Source organism: Brachyistius frenatus, unplaced genomic scaffold, assembly GCF_029030835.1.
Source record: "Brachyistius frenatus isolate BFR_SWC_R1_liver_20210118 unplaced genomic scaffold, ASM2903083v1 Contig_2, whole genome shotgun sequence".
Classification (NCBI taxonomy): Eukaryota; Metazoa; Chordata; class Actinopteri; family Embiotocidae; genus Brachyistius; species Brachyistius frenatus.
The window spans coordinates 315,473-337,788 of record NW_027210601.1 but is presented as its reverse complement, the minus strand read 5'-3'; the positions used below and the strand labels follow the sequence as shown (position 1 = coordinate 337,788).

At 41.4% G+C, this 22,316-nt stretch overlaps 1 protein-coding gene across 2 annotated transcripts; it reads left to right on the top strand.

The window, feature by feature from the left end:
• Nucleotides 1-304: 304 nt before the first annotated feature.
• Nucleotides 305-21,029, top strand: fhl3b (four and a half LIM domains 3b). 2 transcript variants are annotated; one of them, XM_069691842.1, is made up of 7 exons: nucleotides 305-448; nucleotides 10,443-10,621; nucleotides 15,385-15,559; nucleotides 16,485-16,654; nucleotides 17,278-17,464; nucleotides 18,174-18,338; nucleotides 19,372-21,029. In XM_069691842.1, exons 2-6 carry the CDS (start codon nucleotides 10,466-10,468, stop codon nucleotides 18,323-18,325), a joined length of 840 nt encoding a protein of 279 aa, XP_069547943.1. In that variant the 5' UTR covers nucleotides 305-448; nucleotides 10,443-10,465; the 3' UTR covers nucleotides 18,326-18,338; nucleotides 19,372-21,029. The 2 variants fall into 2 exon arrangements, with proteins under 2 accessions (XP_069547943.1, XP_069547937.1); XM_069691836.1 differs by lacking the exon at nucleotides 19,372-21,029 and having other exon boundaries at nucleotides 18,174-19,323.
• The last annotated feature ends 1,287 nt before the right edge of the window (nucleotides 21,030-22,316 follow it).

The window sequence follows — 22,316 nt, the reverse complement described above, 5'->3', positions numbered from 1 at the left end:
TTTCCATTTAGAGAGATAATAAAGTGGTTCGAAGTGCCAGCGGATCCTTCTCGAGTCTAACGTGTATTTAAAATATTCAATTACATCCAGAAAACACACGGAGTCCGCCGTCTGTCAGCGTGGACTCCCCACAAAGTGGAAGAAGTGAAGAGGGAGTGTGTGTGTGTGTGTGTGTGTGTGTGTGTGTGTGTGTGTGTGTGTGTGTGTGTGTGTGTGTGTGTGTGTGTGTGTGTGTGGAGGAGGGGGGAGGGAGAAGGGGCGGTGTTTTGGAGGGATGGTTTTGGTTTTTACGCACCAGGGGCGCAGATGCTTCAGTCGGTGGAAAGCCGTCAGTTCTCAGCTCGTTTTCAGGAGGATTTAACTATCTGTCATTTTATACGCCAGATCCTGCAGACGCCGCGGAGTCTCCCGAGAGCTTCTCCAGAAGGCGGCTGATGCGCGACGAGAGGTACGTTTACGTTCACACTTTTGACAGCCGCGCGTCGCAACGACCGGACGCCATTTACATCTTCATACCGCGACAACGTCAATCACAAAGTACATTTAAAGTGTGACACGGTTGACGTTTGAGCTGTCTTCTTCACCTGCTGCAAAACGGCGAATTATTTCGACATCTGATCGTCATATTCACAGTTTTAGTCGGTGATAAATCGCCGCGCACATTAAAACATGCACAAAGACGTCCACTCTCTTATGAGGTGCCCTTTAGAAAAATGTGTATAAATTGTAAATGATGGCTTTTCTAATGGTTATTGATCATTTATTAGCTAATAATGAAGAACAACTTGGGTAGCAGGGGTGGTGAAAGAAGTATTCAGGTCTTTTATAGGTAAAAGTATCAACAAAAACACCCAATTAGAAGTAAAAGTCCTTGATAAAAAAAAAAACAATCTGTTGCTTTTTGTATCATCCACTGTCAAACCTTCATCTTAAAAGTAACTGACGCTGTCAAATAAATGGAAGTGGAGTAGAATTTATCTCTGAAATGTAGTGAAGTGGAACTATTAAGTAGCATCAAGTGGAAATACTCAAGTAAAAGATCCTTAAAATCATATGTAAGTGTACAGTACTTAGTTACTTTCCACCACTGGTTGCCGGGGTGTGAGAACTATTTTAAAGTACTGCAGATAATCTGGACTAAAATCCAATTTTATAACTGCTGAATGTCATTAAAAACCAATAATTTCACACATGTATAAATATTATCAGCATTTATCACAAAATTGGAAGGATAAACACCTGCAAATAGGATTTTTTTTATTTTGGTACTGCTTGGCAACTCAAATGTGCTTTTATTAAAGGCTTATATTAATCCCTAAAGCTGCAGTCAATGACGTAGCTGATGATATGATGAATGATAAAGACATTATTGCCCTTGAGAAAATCTGTACGACTGAGAGCATAATCGTTTTAATCTCACTGCTCCAGAAAGGATGTTCGCTGGTCGGCGTGAGGAAACACTGGATGTTGATTGGGTGGGGTTTAGAGGCCTGAACCGGGACCAAATAAGTAACTGATACTGCGAATAAGTGTTTTTGAAGTAGGATTTACGAGAGGAAGAACAAGGAGAGCTTTGAGGAAACAATCCCCTCAAAAGTCTTGAAATGGTTCAGACGCAGGAGACACGCAAAACAATTTCGAGACAATGAACGCTCGTGTAAACACGTTTCACGCACGGGGTCTTTTGTCGCGTTAGACGTGACGTCACGTCTCCTCAACATTTCACAGTTTCTTCTGGAAACTCAGCGACCGGCCGCTCACAGTTTCCATCCCCGATGTTCCGATCCATTCGGTCACATTAACGCGTTCACTGAAACAATCGTCTCTGGTTTCAAGCTGAAGAAATCTGTTTCACACGCAGAGGAATTCCTGACTTTTGTCCTTTTTTTTTTTTTTTTTAAAGAAAACAGAAGGAAGAGAAAGAAAGAAAAAAAAAAAGCCTGTTTCGTTTGCTTTTTCTTTGTTTCTTGGTCCCAGTGTTGGAACCGCATGCTTTCGCCACGTTTTGACCACAGACACATTCCTCTGAAATTCCTGCGTTGGGTGAAGATTGGCCGAGCCCAATCGCTGGAGACGATCCCTCACACACAAATACGACATGTGAAGAGATGACTTTTTGCCAAGTGACGGGACAGCTCATCATGAGTCACTCTCACATACATCACTGTCTTTTCCATTTCCTGTTTCTGTCTCATAGCCCGGGATGACTTTTGGAGGACATTTTCGGAAACGCTTTTTTTTTTTTTTTTTCTTCTTCTTTTTTTTTCTCTCGGCTCTATCAAAATATGTATCTTAAACCAGCAGCCAGTTAGTGAGGTAGCTAGTGGACATGGGGGACAACATCCAGCGTGGCTCTGTCCAAAGTAGCCGCTCTGAAACTTGAAGTTAAAACGAGGAGGCAATTGGCCCAGCTTAGCATTCGATAAAGATTTAAAACAGTTAAGTTTACTAATAAATACGTTGCACCATCTTTTTTTTTTTAAGCTTTATTAACTCTTTATTTCATATACGAACAGAAATGTAACAAGGACAATCCGTGGCGTTAGTCCTGTAGCGACTTGTAGAAAACAACAAACATTTAGCGTTTTTATGAATTAAACCTGAATAATGATCTTCAGAGGTGCATTTTGGTACTTTGTGATAGAGGCTAGCAAGTTGTAACCCTGTCAATATAGAGAGCGACTAAGATTATATTATAACTCAAAATCCTCCATTAACCGTGTTTGTGTAGCTTTGATTATTGTAAAAGGCGAGTGAAAGAGAGAGTGGCGCCCCCTTGTGGGGGGATTTCAGGCGCTGAGATCACGCTGGATGCGTGCTTCCAGTAGTGTTGTCAAAGGAAAAGAAAGCCTCTCTAGTGAGCAGTCGGAAAGGACGTTTTTCTGTTGAATAAGTCCTCTGAACCTGCTTGGACTTTTTTCGGTGAGCTGAATTATTTCTGCAGCATTTGTTATGAACTCACAGAATTTAGCTCACTAATTTCCCACGTCGCTCCAGCAGTCGAACCTCATCATCTGCTCCAAACCTCAACTGAACATTCAATCTGTATTCTACCTCGTGAAACTGGGTTAGTTACGTAGCTCCGCGCGTTCTCAGTTTTTGACCTACGTTTTTTTTTTTTTTTTTATTTTTTTTTGCCTTTTCCTGTTCTTAACCTGATAACCGTATCTTGAGCGAATCCAGCCGGAGCTCCGAGGACCTCTCCGACACAAAGATGAAGCCCAGAACAAACAAATCAGGCAGTAAATCTGAAACGGAGACAGCAGGTCCAGCAGTCTCTCAGGAAACAAACATTTATTACCGTTAACACCCAGGATTCGAAGTGGACCGTCTTCTGCCAGCTGGCAGATGATGGGAAAATATGTTTACGTGTCTTTGAGTGGGATAATAGCTTTCTGTATTTAAGATCAGGGTTACTGTTTGTTTGCTTTGATCATTTCCCTGCAAGTACAGTCCAAGTACAACAACTGCTTTGCCAAAAGTAACTTGATTTTAAGAGACTCCACGGCCACGCTTGATTATGTCCTTTTAATCTTTCCCTTTTGTCTAGATGTTTGAAATATATTTTTAGACATGTTGGCAGTATGGCTTTTGGGATGGCAGCGTCAGCACAAACATTCACGGTCCCCAGAGGATGAATCGTGACGTCTCGATGATGATGATGATCCCCTGACTTTTAGTAGTTAGAGGGTGCTCACGTTCATGCGCCCCTCATAATGAACTGCAGTAACGTTGGTGATTCGTCAACTTTTTCGGTGCGTCAAAACAGAACCAACACTTTGGTTTGTGACCACATATATCACAGCATTAGGAACAGGTTGAGATACTGGTGCAGGCAACAGGCTCAAAGGCAAGAGTTTAAGTCCATAACAAAGAAAACATGACAACAAAATTACATGTGGTTGTGGGAAAAGAGCTGTGGGCAGGTTAAACACAGTGATTGGTGAATAAGTAAACAGGTGAGCAGGTGGGTGGGTGTGGAAGTCAGGTGTCGGTATATACAGTAGATGGAGAACGGCAGAAGAAGGCAGAGTGTCTTTTTAATATCAGCATGCTAACATACTAAACTAAGACACACTTTACACGCTGATGATCGTTTGTGACCTCCAGTAATTTTCAACATTCGACCCATTGTTGTAATTGTAATGCCTTATTTTATGTCTCCATTGTTTATGACAATTTTTATGAAATGCAGAATGAATTTAATGAACAAAAGAGTTTTTCAGTCAACAGATTTTCCCTTTTCACTGTTCAAATTACATGGCTTTGTCAGGAAACTGCCTAAAAACTTTCTTATTAAGCTACAGACCATTGAAATAAAGCACTTTAGATGTCTGAAGATACATAATTTGACCTCTGAAAAGTTAAAAATATATATAATCTTGTGTAACGATAATTTGTGTCCCCCCTTCTCCAGTCATCATCTTAGGACTCCTCCCATGTGAACTACCGTTTAAGGTCACCGGGTGTACAGCTTTAGCGGCGGAGACTTATTTAATTGTTGTTTGTCTGTTTGTCCGACAGCAGCAGCTGCAGCCCACATTGTTTCAGTGGATAAACAAATAACCAGCTGGAGACGCTTAAAACAACGCCAGACACGTACTGCATCTTTAAAAGCACTTTATGTCCTCATGTTATGGATTTAGTGTAGCAGGTTTATGTGTCATTAATTATCTAATAACACTTGATTATATTGTGTGTTTTTTTTTGTGGATTTCAGAACAGATTTTTCTGGAGATGTGATATTTATTTAGATCAAATGAACATGACAAGGAAACTGAGCTTCTTAAATAACCTCCTTATCTCGAGAATACCATCAGTGTTCAAAGAGCAATTCATCTTAATGAGATCTTTACCCCGACTGCACTCTGAATAATTTGTGAGTGCAGCTGAGATTAGCTTTTTGATCTGCAGGAAACCCTAAAAAACAAAGCCAGATAATTACCATCTTAAATAAGCTCCTTATTCTCTGATGTTATCAGCTCAACATGACAAGTTATATGTATTTAATATCCAATGACACTGCTCATGTTGTTTTTCAGTGGAATTTAGAGTGAAAAAACTGATTATTAATGGCAGTCATGCAAAATGAAGGATAACCACGTTTTTTTGTGTTTTTTTTTTTATAATACACTGGAATCATTGACTCTTAGTTTGACCTTTTTGGGTTTCTCTAAAAAAAAAAAAAACCTGCAGCTTGTTATGTCGCAGATCTGCCAACTCTGTCTCAAAATATCATCAGTGTTTACAACAGCAAGGAGCAATTCATGCTCATGAGATCTTTAATCAGAGACTACAATGTGCGCTCGTGTTGATTTGTGTGCGTGCAGCTGAAATTGGCCTTGTGATCTGCAGGAAACCACACCACATTGAACGTCTTTGTACCGGGGATGAAAGGGAGCGCCGTCATCTGACGGCCATGAGAGACCAGCGTTGTTTTTACTTTTTTTTTCTTTTTTTTTTCCTTCTCTTTCTGTAGCAGTCTTACGGCTACAACCAAAGAGGGTGTCACTTTCCTCCCAGGCTGCAGGGCTCCTCTGCTGGTCACACTTTCTCCACAGTATTGTGTGGACTGTCAATATTCTCATTCCCCCTCCCCAAATGCAGGTTGTGTAACCCGGCGGTCACACAATATGTGGACTGTTCTGAGCTTCACAGCCCGTTAAAGCACTCTAATCCATTTCAGGGGGAAATAAACAGTAAAGTGAGCAGGTAATTAAAAACCAACTTTGCGACACGCTTTCCTGTTTTAACGGTTTAGCGATCTGTGGATTTTTAATAAAAGGTGTTACAGTAAAAAAAGAAAGCAGTTATTGTGAGTTCCAGCATTAAAAACAAAAAAAACAAGGTGGAAGACAGGCCCTATTTGAGAGAAAGGGCACTGTGTACTACTGTACAGTGTTTATTTTGAGAGTCCGCATTATGAGTGTGACATTTATTCACTATGTAGTCTGTCAAAACTAGTCAAAAATGCCCGCAATGAAACAAAAGAAGCAGTGCACATGGCATCAATCTTACAATGCAGGTTTAGTAGCTGCAAAAAGATACGATTCTCTGACAATGCGGCCAGTTTCATACACTCTCCACCTCCGTTATAGAGATTTACAGAAGAGACAAGTCGTGAAAAAAGTGCAAACCTCCTGCAATCCCCCCCCCCCAAAAAAAAAAATCTTTATTTTGGAATTTTGCAAAAAACACAGGGTGCCTTGAGACTTCCACATCAAGCAGTGCAGAATTTACCACCACGAACTTTCAGTGGCACCAAACTTAATGACACCAACTTAGCCACACAAAATGAGGAGACACACGCCACAGCTATTTTTGCGCTGTATTAAGAACATGCCATACGAGTCTGAAGTCCTACTAGTGTCTCTATTAAATGCCGCCATCAGCATACTCACGTGTTCACAATTACGGCGCTAAAATGCACATTTTTGTGAGGTTTAATGTTTACAATATTGACCAAAAAGCAGAATGTCATCATAATCCCTTCCCCAAATGGGGATCAGAACATCCCCAAAGTCCGTAGGGTTCATCTTCTGGGGTCGCAAATGCCTGTACAATTTTTTTTTTTCTAACCTAATTAGCAGATGTTTTATGATTTTTCACTGGAAAGATTGACCTGCCCGTAGTGCTACACGCACAGCCAAGGGATCACCAAAGGCGGCGATTAATCCTCTGGAGACCACGAACATGCGAACAAAACTCAGTGACAATCTGTTAAATAGTTGTTGGACCGACCAACACTACCATCCCAATATAGAACTAAACGCAAATATAGACATCGGTAGAAAAGTTAAAAAAAAAAAAAGTCAGAGGTTTATCAGTCATAAAAATACATCATCTGGGGATGATGAAAGTCTGTATAAAATTTGTTGACCCTGAAGCCGCCAATGTGTCTAACAACCTGTTTGTTTGCGGCTTCGCTGTTTCACAGTTGAAACAGGCTCTGTTTTTAAAAGGGTGTGACAGTACAGGAGCAAGAAGTGACTGCAGGTTTAAAAACAAAAAACAAAACATCAAACAAGTCCTTCTTAAAACAGACTGGAGGGCGAGCAGATTCAGGGAGCCGAAGGGGGGAAAGTCGCCAAAAAAGGCACTGAGGCTGTCTCACACAACATGAATTAATATATTGTGGCGGTGACAGGTTTAACACTCACCCACATATATGTGTTTCTGCTGGATTTTATTAGGTGTGAGGGCAGTTTTCATCATGGAATAATCTGGTCCGAAAAGCCGAGACGCAGGTCTAAATTCCTCCTCCGGGAAAATAAACAGCAACACCCAGCAGAGCGCTCACGAGTCGCAGAGCTCCTGGCTCCGGTCGCGAGAGACCGTCAGGTTGTTGAGGAGTAAAACAACAGCAGCGAGCCATGAAGGGACATGAGGCAGGACGCCCGGGCGGCTGATCCTGGGAGACAGTTGCCATTTGGCTGCCACTACAAAGCGCTCAGAGACGAGTGAGTGCGGTAAATCTCTCACCGGGACAGACGGTGTGTCGGAGGAGAATTCAACATGTCCACTCATCGAGGAGATTTGCGGGCCTGAATAGTTTCAGCAGCCCGTGTTACTACAGATAGAGAGTATTTACACAGGATGGACGACTGTTTGGGTTCATGTCTCGTGAGGAGAACAAGGTGACAAGCATTCTTGGGTGCGGTTCAAGAGGACACCTGCGAAGTGACGTGAACGCCTCTGAAACAAAGGAACCGACAGCTGGTATTAGTGTCAGACAGTCTAGACAGCGTGAAGACGAACAGATTATTGAATTATATGAGTTTCTCATTCGGCTGCCTGGCCCACATTGCTGTCTATTATATAGCTGAGTATAAAGCGTAATGGCCTGTCCTATAAGCACCATGAAATATGGAAACATTTTAATTAGCTGCGTTACGTTTTGGCTCCGGTCCCATTTGAGTCCCCTGCCGGAGGCGTAAAGGAGGATTTGATGAAAGACAACAGCTGGAGACCACAGAATGCGCTCGCAGATGTTGCGGTCCAGGAAGAGGAACATAAAGCACAAAAATGAGAAGACTATGTCCGGAAGGAAAACCATTGTTCTATCACTGCATTCATCGTAGTCATGGACGGACCAGAATAGAAACCCGATCCTCGAGACATTTCAGGAGGGCAGTTTGGGCTTATTTCCCTACCCAGACAGCAATCTGACAGAAAACAGACATAGGATGTGACGTTTTGAGTCGGTATGGTTTTCCAACATGTTTTGGTGACCCAGTTCGATGCCCTTGAGGAGGAAGCGGCGTCGTTATCTGCAGGGAGGGCTTGCACGATGAGGGATGTCGTCGGCGTCCGCTGACGTTGCATCTGGAGAAAAAGTCCCGGAGGAGCGGGAGTTTCTGCTTCTGGCGTCGGCCTTCGGACGCGACTGAGAGCAGGCCGCGTTTATTCTCTTTATGTTTATCTCAAATTGCTGCATCACTGGTTACTAGAGGCAAAATGTTTGATAGCAGTCGGACACGGGGAATGTAAACGGGGCTTCCGAGATGACTCCTTTAAAGACCAAATGCAAATGCTTGGAGGCCTACGGAGCATGAAGCACGCTACCTGTAAGAATCAGCTTCATCACGAAGAACATTTGGAAAGCTGCAGGCCCTCTGTAGTCTGCACGGAGCTCTGGATCCTCTCACCGCATGGCCCGAGCCCATGACGAGGAGAGGAGGAGGGTTGTGGGGGGGGGGGAGAGGTGTCTCGGCTCATTCCCAAATCCCCCACCCCCCCTCCCACCCAGCCCCCCAGAGAGACTTCAAATCCACACGGTTTTCCGAGCTGCACTTTGCAGAACCCACCTCCTCTTATCGGACATCACTGAGACACGTCAGAGCCACGCTGTGCCCAAAATAGGGGGTAAAAATGAGAAACAATCACCATTTCCAAGTGAAATATTGAAGTGTCTACCTCAGTACATGCAACGTTCCAGATGTTCCGATCCCGAGCATGACCACGTACCCGCGCCCGGGAGACCTTTCCTTATCCGTAATCTATATCCACACTGCATATATCTTTTCCATGCCTGTCCTGTATTAACCGGTCCACGGGAGGGTATTTTAGCCTCCCACACTTCATTTCCTCGCTCATTTCCCGTCGCTGCAGCAGAACATGGGGTCACATACTCTCCTAATGCCTCAGTGTGTTCAGTAATAACGGTGGGATGATGCCTGTTATGTCCGTGCCCGGTCTCATTTCCACCCGTTTCCTCCTCTGCTACGCTCGAGCTGTCAGTCAGGTGAACTGTAAATTAACTATTATAACACACGAGGCTATTTCTCACGGTCAGCTGGAGCTTCGAGGCTCACGGGGCGGGTTCAGAAACCAGAGTGGAGCGTAGTAAATAAAATGAGTACGACTCACAATTAAAGTCCAAGGTCTGTCTGTAAAATGTACATTGTTATACTGTTTGGTCAGCGTTACCATAGTTACCCACTTGTAAATAACTTCGTACTTACAACTGGGAAAGTGGGACTTTTCTATATCCGACTAAGTTCTAAAAAAAAAAAATACAACAAAAACAAGCAAACACGAATGTTTCACTTCAGCCGAAGTTCACTGCTAAAGGTAAAAATGCTTAAATTTAACACAACTCCACAGTCACTCAACGTTTAGACACTTGTCACGTTACGCGTCTATACAGCAGCCGTTAGTAGTGTTTGTATTAAACAATTAGTCTGTTTTGTAGTTTTGCAGTTACATATATGTGTGTATAAAAAAAAAAAAAGAAGAGGTTAATTAATTCCTGCTCTTCTCATCCTTTTACATCCTTTTACTCTTAAGACTTGTTGGGTCATTGATAATTTGTAAAGCCAGTATTTAAACAGCGTCCGGATAAATGAGCGGTTCTGCCCTTTAGACGCGGTCCAGCTGCAGATGAAAAAGCTCTGGGGAGCGCCTTTGAAACTGAGAACGCTGCTTCGGTTCACCTCCCCAGCAATTAATATTGTTTAGTTGCTCTTCAATCAATGCCAAACTGCCACGGGGAGTTTCGTACAAGAGGGAGGGAGAGACGTCATGAGTTTTCACTCTCAGTGAGTAATGATGAAATGGGAGAAGCGGTTACATCACTCCAGCGCTGATTTATCATAAATCAGCATTAACTGTGTTCATCCAGCCCTGTCTCTACTTGTACCGGTTGAAACGTGGATATTCTCTTTGCAATATTTAATCGTAAACTGACGTCTTTCAGTACCAGCTGTATTTCTTTAGTGTTAAAGGTTAGTTCATAGTTTCTTCCTTTTTTTTTTTTTTTTTTTTTTTTTAATTTCTCCCCTGTTGGTCTTTGTTTTCTGACTGAAAATATCAAAAACACTTCTTCCTGCTGTCTCCCTCTGTCGTCCTAATCTCTCTCCTCCTCCTCCTCCTCCTCCTCCTTCCTGTCGTCTTGCTGTTACTGAAAGCTAAACTGTGTCTGTGAACCTTCTGCTTTGCAGGAGGTCGGCCAGAGAAAGACATCATGAGTGACCGCTTCGACTGCAAAAACTGCAACGAGTCCTTGTATGGACGCAAATACATCCAGGTGGAGGACAACCCGCACTGCATCCCCTGCTACGACCGCCTGCACGCCAACACCTGCCAGGAGTGCAAAGAAATCATCGGACACAATGCAAAGGTTCGTAAGAAAATACACTGCTGGAAAGTACATTTACTCACCTACTGGGCAATTGTAAAGTATTTTCATTTTATGATACTCTTCCACCACATTACAGTGGAGCGTTATACAGTGGGTACGGAAAGTATTCAGACCCCTTTACATTTTTCACTCTTTGTTTCATTGCAGCCATTTGCTAAAATCAAAAAAGTTCATTTTATTTCTCATTAATGTACACTCAGCACCCCATCTTGACAGAAAAAAACAGAAATGTAGAAATTTGTGCAAATTTATTAAAAAAGAAAAACTGAAATATCACATGGTCATAAGTATTCAGACCCTTTGCTCAGTATTGAGTAGAAGCACCCTTTTGAGCTAGTACAGCCATGAGTCTTCTTGGGAATGATGCAACAAGCTTTTCACACCTGGATTTGGGGATCCTCTGCCATTCTTCCTTGCAGATCCTCTCCAGTTCCGTCAGGTTGGATGGTGAACGTTGGTGGACAGCCATTTTCAGGTCTCTCCAGAGATGCTCAATTGGGTTTAGGTCAGGGCTCTGGCTGGGCCAGTCAAGAATGGTCACAGAGTTGTTCTGAAGCCACTCCTTTGTTATTTTAGCTGTGTGCTTAGGGTCATTGTCTTGTTGGAAGGTGAACCTTCAGCCCAGTCTGAGGTCCAGAGCACTCTGGAAGAGGTTTTCTTCCAGGATATCTCTGTACTTGGCCGCATTCATCTTTCCTTCAATTACAACTAGTCGTCCTGTCCCTGCAGCTGAAAAACACCCCCATAGCATGATGCTGCCACCACCACGTTTCACTGTTGGGATTGTATTGGGCAGGTGATGAGCAGTGCCTGGTTTTCTCCACACATACCGCTTAGAATTAACGCCAAAAAGTTCAATCTTGGTCTCATCAGACCAGAGAATCTTATTTCTCATAGTCTGGGAGTCCTTCATGTGTTTTTTGGCAAACTCTATGCGGGCTTTCATATGTCTTGCACTGAGGAGAGGCTTCCGTCGGGCCACTCTGCCATAAAGCCCCGACTGGTGGAGGGCTGCAGTGATAGTTGACTTTGTGGAACTTTCTCCCATCTCCCTACTGCATCTCTGGAGCTCAGCCACAGTGATCTTTGGGTTCTTCTTTACCTCTCTCACCAAGGCTCTTCTCCCACGATTGCTCAGTTTGGCTGGACGGCCAGGTCTAGGAAGAGTTCTGGTCGTCCCAAACTTCTTTCATTTAAGGATTATGGAGGCCACTGTGCTCTTAGGAACCTTGAGTGCTGCAGAAATTATTTTGTAACCTCGGCCAGATCTGTGCCTTGCCACAATTCTGTCTCTGAGCTCCTTGGACAGTTCCTTCGACCTCATGATTCTCATTTGCTCTGACATGCACTGTGAGCTGAAAGGTCTTATATAGACAGGTGTGTGCCTTTCCTAATCAAGTCCAATCAGTTTAATTAAACACAGCTGGACTCCAATGAAGGAGTAGAACCATCTCAAGGAGGATCAGAAGAAATGGACAGCATGTGAGTTAAATATGAGTGTCACAGCAAAGGGTCTGAATACTTATGACCATGTGATATTTCAGTTTTTCTTTTTTAATAAATTTGCACAAATTTCTACATTTCTGTTTTTTTCTGTCAAGATGGGGTGCTGAGTGTACATTAATGAGAAATAAAATGAACTTTTTTGATTTTAGCAAATGGCTGCAATGAAACAAAGAGTGAAAAATTTAAAGGGGTCTGAATACTTTCCGTACCCACTGTACATTTGTATGCAATATGCAATATGTTTTATAAAATAAAGCTGCCTGTAACACTTTTTAAACAGTTTTAAACAGGAAAATGTTCCAGAAAAACTTCAGTTAAACCGGAGAAAAGACATTTTACTAAAGAATTTTGCATAATTCAATGCATAATTTTCAAAATAGTCAAACCGAACACACCTGTCCGTCCACTAGAGGACACCGTGTCAGTGTCACGTTCTGCCTCACGTAGGCGGGAAACGTTGCGTGCTTTAGGTTTTAGGCACCAAAAACAAAGTGGCAGATCGCGGTTTGGGTTAAAATGAGGCATTTTACTTACTTTGATGAAAGGAAATGTGTACAATTTGTGTTTTTTTTACATTCCTATCTCTAAAAAAATCTTTAAAAAATAGTTTTTAATCAAATTTATTATATCTTTATTCCTACAACTTAATTGCTGGCTCTGCTAGTCATTTTCTGTTCATCAACCAAAAGTTTTAGCTCTCTTATGAATAAATGAACATAAAACTACCCGATTCATAAAAGAGTTCAAAATAACTTTAATTCAACGATTAAAATTTTCTTCACAATAACCAAACCTGCAGGATTCTGCCTCCTTTAACGTTCACTTTTGATACTTCAAAGTACGTCAACTTAGTAATATAACTTTATATGAATAACAAACGTATTTATAATTTGTAGCATTGCTTCTTTTACTCAAGTAAGTAATCTGAGTACTTCTCCCCTCGCTGAAACTGTCCATTTATGTCTGACTCCCTTAGAATAACTTTTCCAGCTGCTGTTCCTGGAAAACTCTGCTTTTCTTCCAGACCACCAAATTGTCAGTAATCCCCTTTAAGTTGCCCAAAAGCCTGAGTTGAGTGAAAATTAAAAACACTGTCCTGAAGGAAACGCCCACAGACGCCACAAGGCCATCGGTGTCCTGTGAGTTATGGAGCGCCTCTGAGGGAGCGCAGTAAATTACACTGCTGCTTGCTTTGGCCGTCTCTCCTCCGCACGAGACGTAACAGCACGCATCCGTCATCCTTCTCCGTCCCCGACCGTGAAACCCCACGCCTCTAAAATAAGTTTTTCACCCACCGTTCAATGGAGCCATTTATCACGGAGCTCGCTTGAACTGCACGTGAACTGGAACCCCAGCAGCTGTTAAAGACAAAAACTAACATAGAGTGGGTTATTGTGAGTTTTAAGAAAACAACGACGAAGGAACGGGAACACATTGGGGACGGCGGGATGTCTCAGAAAGCAGGGAGCTTTGGGTTTAGACTTCCATGTCGACAAACGCGGGGGGCGCTTGGGGGGGGCAGCAACAAGAGACTCTCTTTCAGAGAAACAATAACAGAGCAAGTGTTTTTATTAACTTTCAGCTCAGGGTAAATTGTTTGAGTCCCCGTTTTATTCACTGTTTCTTGATAAAACAGTGAAACAGCATTATTCTATATCCCGAGAGGTCCAAAACCGACAATAATTTCCAGCTACAAGCCCACTGACTGCTACCGCAAACATACATCTGTAAAAACTGCTCACAAATATGCTGTTTCATTTTTTTCAAGGTTAAATAATTTCCCAAAACAGCTGCGCACGGTAATTTTAAGAAAACATGCCTCAAGTAGTCATAAATGGTTCATTTATAGTGGACTATTTTTAGGTGCGGGTTAACACACATTTCTGGGTGTGTAAAAAGGTTTGACTCAGAATCACAGACTGTATGTAAAAATGGATATAGCTTCTGGTTGTAAAAAATGAGGCCGATGCAGAAGTGCCTTAAACTGCAATACCACCGAGTGCCACTAGAGGTCGGCTCCAAAAAACCTCTGGCTCCATAGACTCCCATTCAACGTCTCTCATGAAATACAAAGTCAATACATTTTTTCCACTCATTATTTTGCTGTCGTTCGCTAAAGTCCCTCCTTATTATCTTTCCGGCTGTCTATTTGAAAATAATTCCATCATTAATTACATATTTGGGGGGCGAGGCCTTAAATAAGTGACGGAATAAACAAACATATTATATTTCAATACAACTTTCCAAACTCTCACATGAAGCATAAAAGGAAGCTAAAGTTTCTCAGTGAACGGTTTTATTTGGTGCTCGCTCACTTGCATGGTCTGCTGACCTGTATGACTGCAGTGCTGCTCAGTGTGGTAAACAAGACTCATTTCAGCTTCCTCGTCTATCTGGCAGTCGTCTTTGGGTTTCTGTAGGAATGTCATTGTTGTAGCTGCATTTCTATATTTAAAAAAAAGAGCCAGTCAAAATGTGGGACATCGTCTCAATATGTGGGACACGGGACAAAGGATTAAAAATGCTGTAAAGCGGGACGCCTGGTCACCCAACTACTAACAATTGTGTGAGGGAGGTTACGCAAGTCCACAGTTTATAGCTGGAGTCCATAGCTATCTGCAGACATGGACGTGAAAACAATGAATTGGCCTTGAATGTGGCACAAGTGGGAAAAAGTTGTCAAAATGGCTCATTATTTGTAGCTATAAAAGTGATATCTCGCTAGCATTTGCTAACATTTACCACCGTGAGCTACTAGTTTTTCCAGACCAAGCGACGCTGTAGAAGCAAAACCACTGCTTGCATTTATTTAAGCAAGAATGCCTTTTACAACTTTTGAATTCAAGTATAAATGGTATTTCTTTTTGCAAAGGGTTTATTTATTACTGTATTCTTTTCACTTAAAAAAAATTTTACTTTTAACATTTTTTTTTGTATGTGATTGTACGTTTCTTTCCCCAGCTCATTATTCTTGTTTGATCATCTCGTCTGCCAGATGTGTACGATTACACTGGACCGAGTTTTAGTTTTTTAACAAGCTTCCACGGCTTCCCTCATTTCCTCTTTTAGTTTTATTAATGCCTGATGTCTTAATTTGGCATGCAAGGTATTGCCTACTTGTGAAAATGAGTCCATATTTAGGAATCTAGAGATCCTAAAAAAACAGAACACAGCAGAATTTTGACGTTATTACAAAGAGTGTCCGCTTGAATCCCGTTTGTTTTGTCTTCCTCCAGGAGCTTTTCTACGAGGACAGACATTACCACGAGCACTGCTTTCGCTGTTTCCGCTGCGACCGCTCTCTGGCCGACGAGCCCTTCACCAGCCAGGAAGACGCACTGGTGTGCAGCGACTGCTACTGCAACGAGTTTTCCTCCAAGTGTGTTGCCTGCGACAAAACGGTCATGCCAGGTAGTGACAGCACAGACTCCTGATTTTCCACACCAACGCGTTGACAGTCCTTCTTGCTTAACAGATCCTTGACGAATCGCTCAAACAGTCTGGGCGGTTCAGGGTTGATAACAGAGAGTTCACAACCTATCTTTTCAGGCTAATGACTTTTTGTTATCCAGGGTGTGACAGCTTAGATGTGACAGAATGATTGTTTCCTTGCTCTGCTGAAAATATCTCCCAGCGGAGTTTTCGGTTCTGGAGTACAGCGGCGGTGTCGGATGACAGAAAATTACGCTGGCTTGTGGGTAGTGTGGGATATTTTAACTCGCCAGTTCTTCTCTGAACTGAGCAGTGATTTTCTTCACTTTCTGATCAGCCTGGAATGCCTTTCAAAGCTGCTGCCCTCTTACCCCGTTTCTTAAAAGTGCAGCCAAGTTCAAGTTCAAAACCCCGTCATGGCTCCGGGCTGCATTTCATGTCCCAAAAGTCGTAAAACAAGGCCAGTGATTAAAGGATCTGACGTTCAATTTCACAGGCATGACTGGCTCCCGGCTTTCAGGAACCTCTGCAAGTGAAGCGTGTTTCTCTTACATACGTAAGAATGAACTAAGCGGCACTCATGGGCCAGTGTTTGGACGCCGTGCAGCCGTATGCACCGCTGCTTCGTTTCGACTTGTCGCGTTGTTCAGATGCAAGATAAACTGTTGTTGTACAGTGTACAAACAGGTTTATCCGTCACACTGAATCACCACTTCTCGGTGTTCGTGTGAACACGATCAGATAACCCCCCCCCCCGGCTCGTAATTACGACACGAGACGGGCAGAGATCACAGGAAAACCCGGAGTGACACAGCAGCTTGAAAACGGCATGAAAAATATCGACAAACAATCGCGAAAGCAATCTCAGTTTCTGCCTTCCTCCTCCATTGTTTCTATCTGGCAGGATCGAGGATGTTGGAGTACGACGGCACCACGTGGCACGAGGACTGTTTCATGTGTCACGGCTGCGAGAAGCCGATCGGTGCCGAGGCCTTCATCCCAGACAAAAACAACTACTACTGCGTGCCGTGCTACGAGGGCAGGTTTGCTCCTCAGTGCAGCCACTGCAAAAAGGTGATACAGCCCCAACAAGCTGTAACTAACACTTGGTTTTTAAATTATGTTTAGATTAATCTTTTACTCTATTTAAGAATCAGAATATATCGAAAATCGTACATCATGTTTCCAAGAGTCCAAGGTGATGTTCAAAACCCCCAAATACTCAATTTACAATCAAATTAAATACACAAAAGCTGAATTGTTTACGCACTAAATTCGTGAGAAGGGAAAAGTGGTGTTTCACATCAGTTTTTGCCCTTCCTTTCTTTTTTCTCGTATTATTGCAAACAAAAATCTCATAAAGAAAAAAAAAAAAATAGGATCAACTGCTGCATATTTTTTTTTCTTTTTAAACGTAAAGGTCACTGTGAGCTCTAATCTTGTTTGGATTCATAATATATTGTCCTGTTCTGTTTTATTCAGACTGATTTTGAATTATACTTCGCAATACAGAGTCAGAAAGTTCAAGTCAAGTGTGCCACCTACAGAAAAACCAAACAAAGTCTGCAGAAAATGTCATCAGACACACCGAAGCAGCAACTTTTCTTTGGTGGCACAAATGGTGTCAGCATCAGAAAAATACTAAAACAGGATCCTAACCCGTCACATGTTGTACTGATCCAGTTTGTGTCCCGCAGGCTCTGACTAAAGGAGGGGTGACCTACAAGGACGAGATTTGGCACAAAGAGTGTTTTCTGTGCTCGGGCTGCAAAGCGCCTCTAGCTGGCCAACCCTTCACCTCGGAGGGCGAGACTCCGTACTGCGTCAAGTGTTTCAGCAGCCTGTACGCTAAAAAGTGTGCCGGCTGCAACACGGCCATCACGGGTTAGTAAAACATAACTTTATAAGCCATAAGCGTCTGAAACAATGTAAATGCAACATTCCTGGTTTAATTTAATTGTGGTTGTTCCTGTAGTTGCCGCCTGTCTGTCTGCTGTCAATAAAAGCCAAACCAATAATCTTTAACAAACAGGTTTAGGCAACTTGGTGACTCAGGTCTTAAAATCTTGAGCCTGTCTATGGTTTCTTCCTACTGTCCAAACAAACTATTTCACAATAAAAGCCCTGTCATGCGGTGCTGTTGATTTAGGTGATAATTCACTGTAGATTCATCACTGTAACTACATGCAAAAACAGGCAACCTGAAAAAAAAAAAAGCTTTAAAATAACTTCAGAAATATTAGAATCACATAAAAAACTTTTTACATATAATGACTGTAAGTGAACATACAGGAACAAGAAAATACAGCAACGCATATGCAACAAGGTTCACTATCAAACTTTGTTTCTTCATTGACAAAGATTCCTGTGAAATGAGTATTTGAATAAAAAAGCTTCTGACCACAACTATGAACTCGAATACCCGAAGGTACACAGAACTGGCCGTGTTTTCTCTGTTACTGCCAACTGCTGATGTTATCTTTACTTCAATTATTTCTGCACTGTTACGTAATGTTATGAAACTCTAATTTCCACCCCGATGAAAAATAAATTCCTTCATTAGTTGTTCCTGCGCTGTATGTTTGTGTCGCAGGGTTTGGAGATGGGAAGTACATTTCTTTTGAGGACCGGCAGTGGCACCAGCCGTGCTTCAAGTGTTCGCGCTGCTCCGTGTCGCTGGTGGGCTCCGGCTTCTTCCCCGACCGCGACCAGATTCTCTGTACAGACTGCAACAACGACGACTGACACGCGTCTAACGGTATCTTCTTCAACACCGCAGCAAAAATATGAAACACTCCTGACGCCAGCAGAAAAACTTCTAATCCTCAGCTTTGCACATGAACACTGCAAATATTCACTCACAGCGTAAAGCTGACACAAAGCTCAGTATTTACAACTCAAAACTCGTCTCAGCCTTTAGAACATGGAAATGTTTGTGTAAACTCTGCAGAAATGTCTTGTGATGTATGACTTTGTTTTTTATGTATTGCACATCAATGAGTTACTAAAAAATATACAAAGGATAGGTAAACATTTGAATTAAGCTGGTTTGAAGCAAGAAAAAAACAAAAAATGTAATGTTATGACTATGATTTTTTTTCAAATCATTTATCAACCACATGCAGCCTTGATTTTATTCCCACTAAATTTCTCAAAGAGGTTATTGGCACTGTGGGGCCCAGTATTTGATTGATTATAAATAGCTCCTTAGCAAATGGCAGCTACCCATCGATTTTTAAACATGCTATGGTCCAACCTCTTTTAAAGAAACCCAAGCTTGATCCTTCTGTTTTCTCCAATTTCAGGCCAATTTCTAAACTTCCATTTTTATCAAAGGTTTTCGAAAAAGTGGTTTCAACACAACTCTTAGCTTTTATGAATCATAACAACATCTTTGAGAAATTTCAGTCTGGTTTTAGAGCACTACATAGCACAGAAACTGCCCTCCTCAAGGTAACTAATGACCTCCTTTTAGCAGCAAACAGGGGGGAGAGTGCAGGTTTAATTCTTTTAGACCTAAGTGCAGCTTTTGACACCGTAGATCACACCATTTTTAATCGATCGCCTCAAAACCTGACTTGGCATCAAGGACGCTGCACTTAGCTGGTTTTATTCTTACCTTTTAGAAAGAACCTACTCGGTCACCAGAGGTAATTACTCATCTTCCACGACACACATTACCTGTGGTGTACCACAAGGTTCAATTTTAGGTCCAATTTTATTTTCTGTCTACATGCTTCCACTCGGCCAAATCCTCCAACGACACGATGCATCTTTTCATTGCTATGCAGACGACACACAGATATACCTTCCGCTGAGACCTGGTGACCCAAAGAGCCTGGATGCTGTCTTAGATTGTCTCTCTGACATTAACTGTTGGATGGCTCAAAACTTTCTTCAGCTCAACAACTCAAAATCAGAAGTCATATTGTTCAATTCCCCAAACAATAACACCAGTCTCATTAAGAGTCAACTTGGTCCCCTGTCTGCTTATTTAAAACCTGTTGCCAGAAACTTGGGAGTAATGTTTGACTCTCAGTTAAGCTTTGAAACACAGATAAAAAAAAATGGTCCAGTCCTGCTTCCTTCAATTAAGAACCATCTCCAGAATCAAACCCATACTGTCACACTCTGACCTGGGAAAAGTAATTCATGCACTCATTTTCTCTCGACTCGATTACTGCAACTCCCTCCTTTCTGGCGTAAACCAAAAATCTATCTCCCGCCTTCAACTAGTCCAGAATGCAGCAGCTCGGCTTCTTACTGGTTTTAACAGATGACATCACATTACTCCAGTTCTGGCCTCTCTCCACTGGCTCCCGGTTAGTTTTAGAATTGATTTTCAGATTTTGTTGATCACTTTTAAGGCCCGCCTGGGTCTGGCCCCGAGCTATATTATTGAAATGTTAGCCCCATATGAGCCAACTCGCAGCCTTACATCCTCCGGTGAAGCCCTTCTGGCCGTTCCAAAGTCGAGGCTTAAATCAAAGGGTGACCGTGCTTTTGCCATCAGAGCCCCTCGACTTTAGAACGACCTACCTGAGGAGATAAGGCTTGCAGAATCATTGACTTCTTTTAAATCACTTCTTAAAACACATTTTTATAGAATTGCTTTTAAGTGATGTCATCCTTTTATGTCCTTTTATGCAGTTCTTTTGTTCCCCTGTTTTTGTTTGTTTATTTTATTCATTTATTTATTTGTTTGTTTTCTATTCCATTTGCTCGTTTTGGTTATTTGATTGGTTTTGTTGTATTCATTACCTTTATGGTATGGTCTTTTTTGCCTCCTGTTTTCTTAAATGTTTACCGGTATTGACGTTATGTATGACTATGCTTTGCTTCTCTGTAGAGCACTCCGTTTTTAAAGGTGCTATATAAATAAAGTTATTATTATTATTATTATTATTATTATTATTATTAAACATGGTATTATTTCTTCTCTTACTATTTACTGTATGTAACATCTTTTTTTTTTTTAAATCAACTGTTTTACAAACTTATTTAGTTCTCTTTTTTTTAGCTTATACAAGTTTTAATCGTAATTAAAAATGTCATTAAACAAAGGATGGCTCATAAATGGTGTATTTGTATAAATTCTAATATTTTAGCTTGTTTACAAAGAAAATCAAAATAACACAAGTAATTGCAAGTGGACTAACAGTTTTTCATATTATCTTTTTGTCAAAATAATTTTAGGGATTTTAGGGCTCTAACAAGACTAAATAAATATAGCCATACTCGTGGCTTTGGTGTGGTGCACTTTGGTATAGCTTGGTTACCTTTGAGCAGAGCTATGCTCTGTTTTCAGTCTTTGTGCGAACTAAGATGACCTGAGCTAAGCTTTATATTTACCATGCAGACATGAGAGCGCTGTTGATATTTTCATCTAATGAAAGAAAGAATACAAATAAATGTATTTCCCAAAATGTTAAACTACTACTTTTATTTCTTCTTGTACAGCGGGGCGTTCAAAATCATATTTTGCTGTTAGTTATGTGATACCTACAAATGTAACTTACTTTTTGTACTTATTAGTGGGAAAAGGGCAGATTTGAATGCATTGTTAACAGTGATTTTGAGTTGTAACCCTGAAGGTGTAGTTACTCAATTGCGACACAAGGGGGAGTATCTGCTTCCACTCCTTACAAAACAGGTTAGTAACGATTGTTATCTTTTCGAAATGCATTTCTAAGTACTTTAAAAGTCTTCTTAAGTTTTCTGACAAAGTTTTCGGTAACTTCGGTAAACGGTATTTTGTTCGTGTCAAATTGGCCAGTAATGTTGCTTATATTTTTGTTTTGTATATTTTGTAAGTGTGATCAGTAAAAATGAAGGAAGAAGTAGGCTAAATGACTGTGGTAAAGCTAATGTTGAAATATATTTTTGAAGCTGGTAATCAGCGTTAACTGATGAGTTGTGAACATTGTTAATTGTATTATTCAAGCGAGTTAGCATATGAGCCCTTCAGCTGAAACATTAGTTGTGTGATTTTGTTATTAGAGTTGTGGTAAATGCAAAAAGAGAAAAATCAGATAATATTCTGTTTAATAAAGACAGAGAACAGCATCTAACGTAATTTTTTAAAAACTTTTTGGTTTATTTAAAGCCGACATGACAACCCGTTTCTTAAAAAAGCACCAAAAATCAGGGGAAAAATTTTTCCTTGCTCCGTTTCCCAAAGAAGGTTTTCTGTGGGTCGTCCCATGAAGACTTTCCCGTACTATTACTTTCATAATCTGCGTAAATATTTACAGTTCAGAACCTCTGTACCGATCCGCTCTGATTGTGTTTATGTGACGGCTGTGCCAGGCTAGTGTCCCATGTCAGGAGCGGGAAACCAAAGACCAGCTCACAAAAATGATTTTGAACTTTAGGTTATTTTTTTTTATTTTTTTTTGCCCCAATGCAACCGAAACACCTTCAACGTGGTCTTTAAAGTGTCCAGGAAATACTTTAATTTGGCAGAAATAAAGACTCATCGTTATGCGGCAAAAAAAACAAAAACATCTTTGACATGGAAAACGGTATTTTGACAAATTCAAAGTCCACTTCAACTCAAAAAGCTTGCAAGATATAAATATATATTATATTAACAACAAGAGAAGGATGTGAATAAACAAAATTTATTGATTAGAACATAAATATTGGTGTAGTCAGCCCTGACAGGTACCACTTTGAAATTATGACCACACTTCCTGCTCCAGAGCTGCATGTGGTATGAACTCATAAACTGGGA